Consider the following 16,119-nt stretch of genomic DNA (forward strand, 5'->3'; position numbering starts at 1 on the left):
ACAATATACAACCAGCACACGCCAAACAGACACAAACATGCACCCAGCACACACCACAAAGCTACAATTGGCACAAGCCAGACACAAACACACAACTACAACATGCAGCCTGCACACGCGCGCACACACACACACACACATCTGCAACATGCAGCTTGCACACGCACACAAACCTCTACAACTTGCAGCTTGCACACTACGCGCGCACACATACACACACCACATACAACCAGCACTCGCGCGCACGCACGCACGCACGCACGCACACACACACACACACACACACACCATACAGCCAGCACACACATACATACATACATACATACACACACACACATTACATACAGAGATAGACAAAAGGATAAAAAGGGTCAGCGCTAATATACCTAACTAAAAGATAAATATAAAAATACAAAAATGAAAGTAGCCGACACACCTTAAAACATAAGGCTCCCTCTAAGTCTTTTAAACAACAGAGATGAGTCAAACAGGGGGGAGTGGGAGGGGGATAAATGTTGCACCAGAAATGATAAAAACAGAGATGTGTTATAATATTATTCTATACTCTTGGTACCTTTTATACTGTGGACACTATTGCGGTCTCTTTAATATCCTTTATGATCTTAATACCGATGATACATCTGCCTACCTACACCATCCTACAAGTGGGGATTGTACAACTGTACGCCATTCAGACTAGAGCTAAGTAATGCTCTATCAATTGTAAGTAGGACTATAGATATTTTATTTACTTTTATGTTATTCTGGGATTTTCTGCACCATTAGTTCTCTCTTTCTGTTGCATATATGGCTGCCAGGAATACTCTGATCGGACCCCATTCCAGAGGTTTTATCTTCCAGCAAGTTTTACCATTTGGATTCACACTTGGACTTATATTTGAACTTTCTTTTGCTTTTTGTGTGTGTGTGTGTGTGTGTGTGTGTGTGTGTGTGTGTGTGTGTGTGTGTGTGTGTGTGTATATATATATATATATTTTGTGTGTGTGTGTGTGTATATATATATATATATAGTTATAACACATCTGTTTTTTTAATTTCTGGCGCAACCTTAACCACCTTTGTTTGACACATTACATACACACACACATAAAGCCAGTCCATACCACCCACACACACATACATACATACATAAAACCAGTACACACACACACAATACACAAATAGCCTGTTGTGACCAAAGCAGTCAGAATCAGTTATTATGGCCTCTAAAATCTTTCAAATTTGAAATTTTGTGTCACGACAAGTAGATTGTCAAGACGGACCAGTAAATTGGGCTACCACTTTAGTCCTTTGGACAAGTATATTTTGCTTACATTCCCACACCCCTGTTGTGAACTATGACATAGGTTTAAGCATTGCTATTTGTTATATAATATACACTATGTGGAATAATTGGAAAGAATCAAAATAACTCTGTTTTGGTTTATAATGTGAAAATACACCTACTTTTACTGTACCAAAAAGTTCGTCCTTTATATGTCCTCCTCCAAATTCCTTCTTCACGGTTGCTCTCGTTGCAGCATATAACATTTTCTGTCTAACCTAAGATGTTCAGCAAAATGTTACTCTGCGGCTGGAGACAATAGCACTTGGATACAGAGCAGATCAACCCCTTCTTTCCACAAAGCTGAATTAAAGCCTTACTGGGTTATTCACCAAAATATGAATTCAGAGTGGATTTCAGATTTTAGATCAAAATACCAAAACTGGGAAAAAGTCAGCTATGATTTCAGTTCCGCTACTCTGGATTTAAATTTTAAATTCATTTTGAATTCTCAATTTAGTGAAAACCCATTCATTTGCTCTCAGATAAGACACTCTACCATTGTTCAAATATATTTTTAATCAAATGATTTTTATTTAAGGAAAAATACTTTTTAATCAGCTATTGTTTTCATTAGACAGAATGGTCTAACAAGGCTACATTCTCTTTAAAACCACTGTGATTAAATACAGATTTTTTTCCATTAAATTAATAAAATGAAATCACACAATTAAAGATGGTCTCGGTAACACATTTAAATACGGTAGATTAAATTAAAGAGAAAACAACACAAATCCCATAATATCACATAACCTGATACTCCACTGGAAACAAAAAAACAAAAAAAATCTCCTGCCCATGATACAAGTGAACTGCATACCACAAAATTAATCAGGTTTATTTGTATAATTTCAAAGTTTCATTCTTGTAGGGAATTACCATATGTATTCAGTCTGACCAAGTATCTCAAATTTGTATTAACGGTTGGGTATCCTCTATCAAGGAAACTGCTACAAGCAGGTTATTTTATTGTTCGCAGAGCCAATAAGCCAGTACAAAATAAAAAGATAATTACCCAGCAACTGGAAATGAAACAATAGGTACCAGCTATGTGAGTGAACCTTATTGAAGACATACCGTATATGCTGATCATTCGTGTCCTAAGAACGCAAAATTTGAACTGAGCATTCTAAGGACAGAACAAGGAAAGCAGATGTGCAAAGACTTATGGGAGCTCCAACTCTTGCCACTACAGGAGAAAATACACCAACAGCTTTGGTTGTTATGAATTACGGCCACAGCAATTAACACTTAAGTAAATAATTATACAATAATTGGCCAACACCGCCCACGAGAGACACGCGTCCTCAGAAGGTTTTATTGAGACACTGGCTTACATTGGTTTAAATGAGAGGGAGACACTTGTGGTAATTACATACTTTAGTAGTTTCTGTGCAATATCAGAAAACGGTTAGAATTTAACGTACATTATTTATTTTTCCCCCTGTCCAAGTGGTAAACTTACATGAGAGTAGTCTGGCGACCATGCGATAAAGATCCACTCGTAGCCCTGTGCATTCTGGGAATCCAGCCTATATAAAATATAGCAAGGATGCTTGTCTTCCAACAATGGGAGAATATAAGCATCGAATTCTCTATCCCAAGAGTTTACGGGTTTTTCATATGAGCTGACAGTCAGTTGTTCTAGAAAGAAAGCAGTATCTGTTAAAGGAGGTATGATGGGGGAAAAAAAACACAGGCACATTGTCCTTTTGGACATTTGCCTCATTGCATAATGTAATTGTTTGGTCACCATGGAACAATACAAAAAACGAACTCCTAGATTTAAAAAAAACATTTGTGCAACAAACTAGTAAGAGTTGTAAGGATGGGCTACTGTTACAGGTGCCCCATTACTCTCTTAAATAACGCACTGATCCGGACGCAGCTTAAAGTACTTTCATTAGATTATTTCACTAGAAGTCATTTCATTTAGAATTAGCTATGAAATACACCGACTGCCTGAGGACTATTTACTTACTAAGACAGAAGGACTTTTGATTATGTTAAATCAACTGAAGTTCATATTTAGGTAGTGTCTTGAAAATAAATAAAAAATGCTGGTGAAACTATTCTTCCTACAGTGGCTCCACGGCTTTTGCAACAGAAGACTAACTTTTACACACTATTCGGTGTCAGCGTGTGTCCTGAACAGTTGCTCCCACTTCACAATAACAGCTGACCAGAGCAGCTATAACAAGTCAGAAACCCAAACTGCCTTGCCGGAATAGTGATATCCTATGACAATGCCCCTGTGTAGAAGTAATTGAGCTTGGCAGTACAAGCCATTCTACTGACAGTATTTCTCTATGGAGACTGCATGGCCTGGATGCCAGATTAAACCCACCCTGTGAGCAATAAGGGTGGTAGCTGAAATAGCCAAATCCACTAAATAGAAGAGGCATCCACTTATAGCTTTGCCCTATATTTTTTTTTTTTTTTTTTGAGTTAACCCTACACATATTAATTACCTGCATTACACCTTTATATGCTGACTACATAGAGCGTGTGTCGATGTGATGACACTGAAAGGGTAAAAGAGATTTAGCTGCATCAAAAGAAAAAAAATGTATTTGGTGCTGCTAAATCGTTCCATATTACAGCGCTTCTATGAGGAAGTGCAACTGAAAATGAAAAAAAACCACATAAAAAAACAGGACTGAACAATAACCTGCTAGCAACATAATCCCTACACCTCTAAAGGAAATATGAAATGGTTGTTATCAATAACAAACTGTGCTCTGGCTTCTTGCCACCCAAGTTACTGATTACAGTAGGGAGGAATGGCCAATTCATATTTTGCTCAGATCTGTTTTCATTTACTGATTTTATTAAGCTATTTAATAAGAATGTTGCTTCTTATTGTAGACAAGTCATGTGCATTCAGAAAAACAACAAACTTTAAGGGACACTACAGTCACCAAAACAATTGGCCGTGAATTGAGCTGTGCAACTTCACAGGCATGATTTATACCCAAAAGCTGCTACGTGAGGCTCAAGTTGTTTCGGTGACTTATTTATTTAACTTGAAACAAGTTTAAATAAAAAATAAGATAACTCACCATCTTCAATATCAAGTTTCAACAGTCTATACTTTCCATTTCGGGCTTTGGCAAATAATTCTCTGACCTCGTCACTCGCTGTAAATAGAGATGAGAGTGTTAGCCACTTAGTTAGAATTGCTGCACAATTTCTATATGAAACCTGTATATTTATATGAATCCTATGCGGACGATCAAAAATATTTTTTTTCTTTACTTAAATAGACACTACAATTACACAGACCACTTCATCTCAATAGCTGTGCTTCTCACAGTGGTTATAGAGCAAGCAGTCTTTGGGTGATGTCTCTTGACTGGTTTGACAGAAAATGGGCACTCCTGGTTCCCAAAGACAGTGTCTCGAAAACCCAGACTTTTTAAAAATACTAAAAGTGCTGGATGTGATGTACTGGCAGATTGGCATCATCCTGCAATTTGTTTATTGCACATGTTGGATCAGCAGGCCCACGTGGCTTTCCGCATCAGGATTCAGGATCACAGGACACCACTGCTGATGAAAAATACAGTAAACATAGTGATACTGCTGCATGTGTTATTCTTGTAGCCGGTAAAAAAGCAAAAAACGAATATTTGGCCAGTGTTTGTGACTAAGTGGCTACTAAGAAAGACTGGACATACCCCACTTGCAATACCTTGGGTTGTCTACTTTTGCAAATGGTATGATATCAAGGGGGTAATTTTCATTCCTGGGCTACCATACGCTCTCAAAGGCAACATAACCAATCTGGCAAATTTCAATGTCAAAAAAATGAAATGCAAGCCTTATATGTGACTCTCTAACTTTCCAAAACACCATGACACCTGTACATGGGGGGTACTGTTATTCTCGGGAGACTTCACTAAACACAAATATTAGTGTTTTAAAACAGTAAAACATATTACAACAATAATATAGTCCATAAAAGTGCAGTTCGTTTGTAAAAAATTCAAAAAACAACACTTTTACTTAAAATATCATCGTTGTAATACAATTTACCAGTTTGAAACACTAAAATTTGAGTTCAGCGAAGTCTCCCGAGTAAAACAGTACCCCCCATGTACAGGTTTTATGGTGTCTTGGAGAGTTACAGGGTCAAATATAGTGCTTGCGAATAAAATTTGCACTTTCTCCCTGTGTTGTCAGGATGTCAAGTATCACTGCTCAATCCTCTGCCATTTAGGAGTTAAATCCCTTTGTTTATGAACCCTAGTCACACCTCCCTGCATGTGACTTGCACAGCCTTCCATAAACACTTCCTGTAAAGAGAGGCCTATTTAGGCTTTCTGTATTGCAAGTTCTGTTTAATTAAGATTTTCTTATCCCCTGCTATGTTAATAGCTTGCTAGACCCTACAAGAGCCTCCTGTATGTGATTAAAGTTCAATTTAGAGATTGAGATACAATTATTTAAGGTAAATTACATGTGTTTGAAAGTGAAACCAGTTTTTTTTTTCATGCAGGCTCTGTCAATCATAGCCAGGGGAGGTGTGGCTAGGGCTGCATAAACAGAAACAACGTGATTTAACTCCTAAATGACAGTGAATTGAGCAGTGAAATTGCAGGGGAATGATCTATACACTAAAACTGCTTTATTTAGCTAAAGTAATTTAGGTGAATATAGTGTTCCTTTAAATATACACATAGAATTTTAATATATATGCTTTTATAGGTATTTAAATTCTACGTGTATACTAAGGTAATCTTTTATGTAATTATATGTATTTATCTATATGTATATATTTGCGGCTTTTTGCATTTTATATATAGATAGATATATATAGAATGTCATTCTAAGTGTATTATGTTACCAATATATATATTAATAACAAAATACAGTTAGAATGAAATTACATATGAATATATAATTTATATTAAATTTTGTTTCAATATTTTATTTATTTATTATACGTATTTATATATATAATATATGTGTATATATCGATTATATATAATATATGTAATGTCATTCTAAGTGTATTTTAATACTAATATATACTTATATTAGTATTAAAATACACTATGTATGACGTTAAATATATATAATATGTATATATTATATATATATACATATACACACACATATATATATATATATATATATATGTATATATATATTATTTTATAACATGTTTAATTATTTTTTTTTACAGATCCCACCAGCAGGGGGACTGTCTGATATTTCAAGGGCTCAAAGCCCACTTAAATCGGGACGGCATAGAACGCCATAACGGCGGGAAGGGGTTAATCAGGAAAGGTACATTCAGATTACTCTGGTTTTCAAGTATGTCCTGGGGATGTTACCTTAGCCCAACATCCAGAGGTTGTTACTATGGGATTTCTTTTTTTCTCACTTGCACACTCATAGCAAGGAGATGTACTTCACACTCAAGGATCCAAGTCAAAAAGGAAAAAAAAAATATTAAAAAGTATTACATTATAGATTGTATAATCTAAAACTTAATAAAAACATTTAAACTATAAAAAGTTACACATACCTTCACAGGTGGATAACTGATACTTATTTAACCCCTTAAGGACACATGACATGTGTGACATGTCATGATTCCCTTTTATTCCAGAAGTTTGGTCCATAAGGGGTATAGAAACACTATTGGCTCAGGAATATAAACGTGTAGCCAAACGCTGCCCTGGCACATCAGCATTTCCTCTAGAGATGCATTGAATCAATGCATCCCTACGGGGAATGCTAGGGGTCTCCATGCAGAGACATATTATACAAACCAGAACAACTACTACAATAAGCTGTAGTTGTACTGGTGATTATATTGTCCCTTTCAGGTGATTCGGCTATACAGCTGTAAATGAGAAGAAAGAACCACCTGGTTGCTCGGACCCTCCGCTCTGCCCGCGACCACCTCCTGACCGCTGCTCGCACCCGTACGGCCAACTCACGCTTGCAGGACTTCTCACAGGCGGCTCCTCTCCTATGGAATAACTTGCCTACTGCCATCAGACTCTCCCCTAGTCTTCAATCATTTAAGAAGGGCCTTAAATCCCATCTCTTCAGGAAAGCGTATGGCCTCCCAGAGTAATCTCTCCCTTACATACCTGTCCCTATGGGATAGTGCTTTGCTCTCTCCTCCAGCTCTGCTTCACTCCTACTTGATATTTCCTATCCTAATGTTTCTAATACCCCACCTCCTATAGACTGTAAGCTCATTTGAGCAGGGTCCTCTTCAACCTATTATTCCTGTAAGTTTTCTTGTAATTGTCTTATTTATTGTTACATCCCCCCCTCTCAAAATATTGTAAAGCGCTACGGAATCTGTTGGCGCTATATAAATGGCAATAATAATAATAATAATAATAATAATAACATTACTCATGTGACTGAGGGCAGCCATTTCAAGAGAGGAAGGAGATATACAATTGGAATTGTTGGGGTTGGATGGTACAGTGGGATCTGGTGCTGGTTTTGAGATTTTTAAAATTCTGCAGTTCCAGGGGCCATATAATCAAAAGAGTAAGAGAGAAAAATAGAGAGTTGACAAATGCATTGTCAGTACTAGTACTAGTCTGTCTCTTTTCAGTGATGATCAGAGAGAATTCAGTCAAAAACAGAGAATTGGGGAATTCGGAGAAGGGCAAAAGCTCAGAGAAACCTCAATAGCTTGCCCTTCGAATAGTCCCCGCTAACGTCTCAAAAATGTTATCTGCTCAGAGAGAACCTCTCTGTGGGGTAATAGCTGCTTGATCCAAGGAGACATCTGACTGCTATTTTTGGGTCAAGAAGGAATTTTTTCCTAGTTTGTGGCAAAATTGGAAGCGCTTCAGACTAGGTTTTTTGCCTTCTTTTGGATCAACAGCAACAACATTTGTGAGGAAGGCTGAACTTGATGGACGCAAGTCTCTTTTCAGCTATGTAACTATGTAACTAACACGTGCATATTATAATGGTCCCGTCCTTAAAGGACCACTATAGGCACCCAGACCACTTCAGCTCAATAAAGTGGTCTGGGTGCCAGGTCCATCTAGAATTACCCTGCCTGCTGTAAACATAGCAGTTTCGGAGAAACTGCTATGTTTACATATGGGTTAATCCAGCCTCTAGTGGCTGTCTCATTGACAGCCGCTAGAGGCGCTTCCACGCTTCTCACTGTGATTTTCACAGTGAGAAGACGCCAGCGTCCATAGGAAAGCATTGCGAATGCTTTCCTATGGACTGGCTGAATGCACGTGCAGCTCTTGCCGCGTATGCGCATTCAGCCGATGACGTAGGAAGGAGGAAGAGAGTCCCCAGCGTCGAGGGAGCCCGGCGCTGTTGAAAGGTGAGTGTTTAACCTCCTTCCTCCCCCTAGAGCCCGGCAAGAGTGGGACCCTGAGGGTGGGGGCACCCTCAGGGGACTATAGTGCCAGGAAAACGAGTTTGTTTTCCTGGCACTATAGTGGTCATTTAAGGGCAGTTCAGATCCAAATCATTGGCAAGTTTCCTCAGCTCGAGAGACACAGCAACTGCAGACTATTGTTTTGGCCTTCTTTGGACCTCATCAGAGAGGTGAGATTGATACCCTTCTAGGCACAACGTACACAACTGTATAACCCGTTTGGTTAACACAGGGAGGGAGTTTAAGCATGCGTGGAATAGGCATAGGAAAGTATTTAGAAAATTGGGCAGACTAGATGCGCTGAATGGTTCTTATCTGCCGTCATGTTCTATGTTTGAATTAAAGAGAGCCTCACTAAATGCATAAGGGAGAGAGAAGCATCTACACAAATAACTACATTTAAAAAATGAAAGTGGGCCCTATCATACCACCTGTCCGTGAAGTGACACTCTAGGCTGCCAAGAAATGTACAATTTCATCTTGAACCTAATAATCAAAGAAAATGTACGGAATAAAGAACTCTGGACAGAATGTGATACTGTATGAATTATATGCTTGTAAATGCCTGGGCAAAGAAGCAAATCATGATTGGAGCCATTATAACACAATAAAACGAAGAATAATAGTGGGCAGTTTTTTTATATATACAAAAATAGTGAATATGTACACCAAAAGCATACCTTATCTATCTACAAAGTGCAAAATTAAGCTGAGAGCAGTTTATGGTTTCTGATAAAATTACTATGTGGGTGTACTATGGTCAGGCAAGGTCTATCAGATCATAAATAACTGTTTCTATTCAGCCTTGTTACAAGAGTTGCCATGCATACAATCTATTTGCTGAACCTGTTCTGCAGCATTTCAAAAGCAAGGACCAGAAGGCTATATTATATTAAAGGAACACTATAATCACCTAAACAACTTTAGCTTAATGAAGCAGTTTTAGTGTATAGAATAAATCATGCTTCTCATGCTTCTCTGCTCCATTCACTCCCATTAAGGAGTTAAATCACTTTGTTTCTGTTTATGCAGACCTTGTCACACCTCCCCTGGCTATGATTGACAGAGCCTGCATGAAAAAAAAAACTGGTTTTACTTTCAAACAGATGTAATTTACCTTAAATAATTGTATCTCAATCTCTAAATTGAACTTTAATCACATACAGGAGGCTCTTGCAGGGTCTAGCAAGCTATTAACATAGCAGGGAATAGGGAAATATAAATTAAACAAAACATGCAATAAAGGAAGGATAAACTTTAGATGACTCTTTACAGGAAGGGTTTAGGAAGGCTGTGAAAGTCACATGCAGGGAGGTGTGACTGGGGTTCCTAAATAAAGTGATTTAACTCCTAAATGGCAGGGAATTGAGCAGTGAGACTGCAGGGGCATGATCAAAACTGCTTCAATAAGCGAAAGTTGTTTTGGTGACTATACTGTCCCTTTACTTTATGGTAGTCTCATGGTTCTGCCAGTTGGCCTGCCTACCTGGTTTGAAATTGCCAAGCCAAAAAATGAAAATGCAGATATCTGTATGTCTGTACTTCAAACCTTCTGCTAGTTCAATATGCATAAATAATGATTTTTTATAAATAAGATTTGGATACGGATGCTGTTTGATATTTTCTTTTACTTTTTTTTTCCATTGCCATATAACTACTTATGTCAGTTCTGTAATTTCTCTTCCAGACATGAAAAGAAACCATAACATGTTCCTTCTTTTAAAACACTTATTTAGTAGGGGGTTTACTTTAAATCAGTTTTAAAAAAAAAATTCAACCATGGCTGAAAGTTCCATTCATTGCAAATACCTTTATGGATAAATCTCATCATTAGCGTTGATGAGAGCCCTAGCATTTATTTAACCCTTGTTTAGTAATGTCTCCTTATAAGGAGATGACAAGCAGCTCGAAAGACAGTTGAGTGTTCCCAGATAACCAACTAGCATTCACTTTGTAAACCATACAATAGTATGGCGCAGCTGATGTCTCATGGAATAAGGAGCAAAAAAATCTATTAATACTCTAATCATATCTTGTACACTTAGAAAAAAATAAAAAAAAGCAATCATACAACAATTCCAACAGTTCTTACACAAAACATGCTAACATGTTGTTGCTTTATCTCTGACAGTAGAGATTTAACCCCTTAACGATCAATGACAGAATGACACAAAACTGTATTCTTAACACTATGGTATGCCCCTGTCGCTATTACTTTAGCTGTGTCCTGCACAAATGAAAGGTGAAAATCCATTTTAACACTTACCTTTATTCCACCCAGACATCTTCCGGTGCTGGGTTGCTCTCCTCCTCCCGCAACATCATGCTGAAAGAGGAACCTATTGCGCATGCACGGCAAGCACTACAGGCGCATTAGAGCTTCTCCATAAGAAAAGGTTGCATCAATGCTTTCCTATGGGGATTTTGAAGATGCTGGACATCCTCATGCAAAGCATTTTATAGAGTTAAACTCTGTGAGAAGCCAGGAAGCACCTCTAGTGGGTGTCTGGAAAACAGACACTAGAGGTGGGCTTAATGTAAACATTGCAGTTTCTCTGAATCTATATTTTTTTTCCTTGAAGGGTTAAGAGGGCTAGGACACTTCACCCAGACCACTTCAATGATATGAAATGGCCTGGATGCATATAGTATCCCTTTATTGGCTGCATAGAACTGCAACTACCAAATAATCAAGACATTCTATCCTGCCATATGGCCAGAATTTGATGATAAAACATCAATGGTCCTTCTATTACACCAGAAAGCAGAATTCCTGCTGTACCCATAAAGCTTTGCAGCACTAAACTCAGCATTTTGCTCAAAGTTCATGCAGTTGCATAGCTGCCAGGAGACTAGAGACACTGTTTGTGTGTTCAAAAGAGAATGAAGTTATGGAATTGAAGAATGCTTCACTCAGAACGGTAGAGCAAAGGTCTTAAAAGGAGTAAACTCATTTGTCAGCATACAAAGAGTCACCAGTAAGACTGGGTGTAAACAATTGCTCATAGCTGCAACTACTGCTAAAGGGCAAAGAGGGACTTTCTTTGTAGTAAAAATACAAGACTATTTGTGTACAAAGCTAACATGATGGAGAACTATAGAATATGCAGAGTATACAATATGTACACACACAGACATATATTTAATATTAGTCACTCAAGGAACAATAAAAGTTTTCATCGACAGTCTGTTCTTTTAATAAACACTATAGTGCCAGGAAAAAACATGTATTCCTGACCCTATAGTGCTAAAACCACCATATAGCCCTCTCTGGCTCCACTTGCCCTCCCCTAAATATAGTAAAATATTACCTTTATTCCAGTCTGCTGCTGCATGATCTGCCCATGATCTGCCTGCTTTGCTGGCATCATCGGGAGAGGTGTTCTGAGCCAATCGCAATGCTTTCACATAGGAAAGCATTGGATTAGCTGAGACTGCCAAGGATGCAGATCAAGGGCAGTGCCAAACACAGCCCTGGCCAATCAGCATCTACTCATAGAGATGAACTGAATCAATGCATCTCTATGAGGAAAGTTCAGTGTCTCCATGCAGAGGGTGGATACATTAAATGCAGTGCTGCACACCCCAGGAAGCAACTCAAGCAGCCATCTGAGGAGTGGTCACTGAATGTATCCCTGGGCTGTAATGTTCTCTCAAAAGACAGTGCTTACTGCAAAAAGTGTTAAGGGGAAGATTACACTCAGCAGAATAAATACAATAATCTGTAATTGTTCTGGTGACTATAATGTCCCTTTAAGGATCACATTATCTTAAGGGGAACAACTCACTAAATGATTGACTTAATAACTATATATTGAGCTGTTGTAGCTACATACACAAGGCATTTTATGTTGCCAGTAGGAACCAGACTGCAGTGTCTAAAAACGTATAACACTTGGGCTTAAGAAGTCAATCTTCATATATCTCTGTATGGCACTCTGGTGTTCCAATCTGAAATCACTTACAGATGCTGGCACCATATGTTTCTGCAGTTAGGCCTTGTGCTCAATCCCATATCATCCTGGTTAGCATTGCCATCCCCCATCTTATGATCCTAATAAACATAATCCCACATACTACTACACAAAACCAGACGTTGGTACAATTCTCTTATCTTCTCGCCTGAAAGGCCGTTTTACAGTGGAAAGCCCAAATAATAAAACCGTACAGGCAATAAAAGTTATCACACTACAAATACACCTGTTCCCCAGCAACATAATCAATATTTAGGCCAAAGCTGTAAAACATTTCAATTATCAGAAACGCTCAACTGCCAGGCAACCAAGTAGTCTCATATATAACCTTGTTTGATTGAATACAAACTCCAATCTCTTTCAATCCTGTCTATAGAATGTCTTTTAAACAGGGAATATCTCCATATGCATGTTCAAGTTAGGGCTGATTATTCTATTAATGTAAATTTTATCTACTTCACTTGTTGAATCTCCTATATACATAAGATTTGCACAAGAAACAAACCAACATTAATACCAAGGTGCAAGGACAAATCGGTAAATAAATCGAGCAGCTAACGAGTCATAAACAAATATAATTGGTAAAAAAAAAAATCACAGACTTCACAGTGAAAGATAAACAAACAACCTAATAGCATGTCTGATGAAATTCAGAAAAAAACGTGCTACCTTTGTCTGAGGAAGAAACACAGGTACAAGATCAGAAGCAAACATATAGGATCTCTGACTGACAAATGTCGTATGTACTAAAACATTTTTTAAAAAATGGGAATAACAACACTCAAAAAATCAACATGGCTTCTCAAATAAATGGCTTAACTCTAGCCCTGAAGAGCTCAATTACTCTATAAAATCCAAATTGTATTTATGCTAAAATAGCCACGTTGTGCCTGTAAGTAAACTGGAGATTTTTTTCCCCAATCATCTTTCAGCCTCAATGTTGACATTAGGGTTTAATTCACTACAATTCAGAGTTTAATGAATAACCCGAAGTGAGTCACCAACAGCACATGGCTCTTAAAAGTATATTCTGAAATCAGAATGTTAATGCTAAATCACAAATGTGTGTGTTATTCCTGTCTCCAATAACAAAGCCATGCATTGAAACTGGGGTTTCAGATATTTGAGAATAACTAAACTCTATGTATATATATTCTGCACATACATGTTGCAGTAAGGCAAACCTAGTAACCTACTGTGACCTAGCTATCAGAGAATCAAAGGTGCAGCGTGTACTTTTGTCATGTTGATAAAATTACAAATGTTTGAAAGGGCTTTTTACTACTGCTGGCAAATTACTCTGTAATAAGCACTCACCTGGTAATCAATGAGTGTGTTGCAAAATAACCATGTGAAGCAACACAGGAAGACACCAAAGCAACAGAAGAACCTGGTTATGGCCAGCAAACATTATAAGACAAATTAACTCCAGTAAAAAAGGTATTTCTAAATAATATATTTAGTAGCATGTAGTAACTACCAACTACTTATAATTTTTGCTAGTTTTCACACAAATTAAGTCTTATGAAATTTCATAACAAAAGTGTCTACAACAAATAAAGTGATGTTTATTGCATTGTGCAACGAACAAATGTTTGGCTTGAAGTATAGCCCATGCCGAACAGCACTTTGACAATATTGCAACTGTAGAACTGTAGCAATTAAAAAAAAAAATCTCTAAATTGATGCAGTGAGTCAGAAATTGGAGCATATGCACCATGAAAGGTATAGTTTACAAAGAAGCAACGCACAAAATATGGAATCTATTCCTGTATTGCAGAGAACCCACACCACCAATAGGTTAATTAGTGAACACATATTTCATATCAAACCAACTAAATATTTTATTAAGGTAAAGCTTAATGTTAAAATTATTTTTAATTTATTATTTCCACAATTAAATTTTTTATATTATTATTTTTCTACGATTACTATTTTTTATTTTATTTTTAGCTATTTGTTTCCTATTTTTAAATGTAACTTTTTCCTATAAATATTATTAGATTTATATTTTTAGTTATTTAGTTTTTAGTTATTTTAAAATGTATTTTGCTATTATTATTTCAGAAATTATTATTATTTTTTCTACTATTTTCTATTATTATTTTCTATTAATTTTTTTCCATTATTTGTATCTAATATTACATTTTTTTCTATTATTATTATTTTCTATTATTACATTTTTCTATTATTATTTTCTATTATTAATTTTGTTCCATTATTTTCTATTATTTTTTTCTATTATTACTTTCTATCATTATTATTTTTTTATATTATTTTCCATTATTATTAAATTTGTCAAAAAAATGATTATATTTTCTATTATTATTTTTGTATTTTTTACCATTATTTTCTATTTTTTTCTATTATTAAATTTTTCTATTAATTTTTTTGATGATAATATTTCTGCAGGGTACATTCTCTGTTTCCCTGTGTAGTTAGTTAGTTGACTGGGAGGGGGGGGGAGGAAGTCTCCAGAGAGGTCTTTCAGTCCCTCCATGCTCCCAGGCAGGGCTGGCCGTTCTCCGTGGCCACTCTGTGTGTGGGGGGGAGAAGATGGCCGCCGGCCGGGACTCACCCTCGATGCCGGTCTGGTGAGACATGTCGCTCAGCGCTCACAACGAACTCCGGGATCGAAGCTCACACAACCAGGAAGTGACAGCGAGCAGCCGGCTCCAGCGGGATACACGTCATCACAGGGTGCACCGGTTACCTGGCAACCGAAACCGCGTTGCCAACAGGTCTGCGTGACGTGTCACGTGACACTTGCTGGAGGAGGAGGAGGGGAGAGGGCACGAGGCAGTCCCACAGCTACTGTACAACTCCATAGAAGCTGGCAAAGCATCATGGGAGTTGTAGTTCTACATTATTTAGGGGGATTTACTCTGCATGGCTGTGCCTGGGTGTCCTGTGTATCATTCAGGGAAGCAGCTAAACATCTAGTACCTGGCAGCTAAGGACAACTGTCACCTCAGTATTATTTTTAATAGAATGGTCATTTAATCCATTTTTTAAAATAAAATAGATATATATTTTTTTTTTATTTTTTTTTTAAACGTATATGTAAAAAAATAAATAAGAAAAACTCATGGCGACCTTTAGTGGGATCCTTCAGCCATATACACGCACCTTTAGTCGGACAGTATCTAAAACTGGACAGTTAGTCTCTGGTTTTTCCTGCTTCACTCCCTGCACAGAAACAGGGAGAAACCATAGAGACTAACTCGATTTTATAGACATTGTCCAATTGAAGGTGCATGTATATGGCTGAAGGTATCTGTAAAATACTAAAGGAAGAGATGGATTTTTGTCATTTTTCTAAATATACTTCAATTAAAAATATCTATTTCCTTTCAAAATGTGATGGACAGGGCCGCCATCAGGGGGTGACAACCATAACGGTTGTCACGGGC

At 37.3% G+C, this 16,119-nt stretch overlaps 1 protein-coding gene across 1 annotated transcript in view; it reads right to left on the minus strand.

Moving 5' to 3' along the window:
- Positions 1-15,407, minus strand: part of TWF1 (twinfilin actin binding protein 1) — a 31,288-nt gene extending 15,881 nt beyond the window's left edge. Inside the window, exons 1-4 of the mRNA XM_063445112.1 lie at positions 15,285-15,407; positions 4,408-4,485; positions 2,811-2,989; positions 1,468-1,563 (exon numbers count right to left, since the gene is read on the minus strand). Of these exons, the coding sequence (XP_063301182.1) occupies positions 1,468-1,563; positions 2,811-2,989; positions 4,408-4,485; positions 15,285-15,309 (378 nt within the window). The 5' untranslated portion in view covers positions 15,310-15,407. The remainder of the gene's footprint in view (positions 1-1,467; positions 1,564-2,810; positions 2,990-4,407; positions 4,486-15,284) is intronic.
- Positions 15,408-16,119: the final 712 nt, after the last annotated feature.

This window comes from Pelobates fuscus, chromosome 3 (assembly GCF_036172605.1).
Source record: "Pelobates fuscus isolate aPelFus1 chromosome 3, aPelFus1.pri, whole genome shotgun sequence".
NCBI classification, from domain to species: Eukaryota; Metazoa; Chordata; class Amphibia; order Anura; family Pelobatidae; genus Pelobates; species Pelobates fuscus.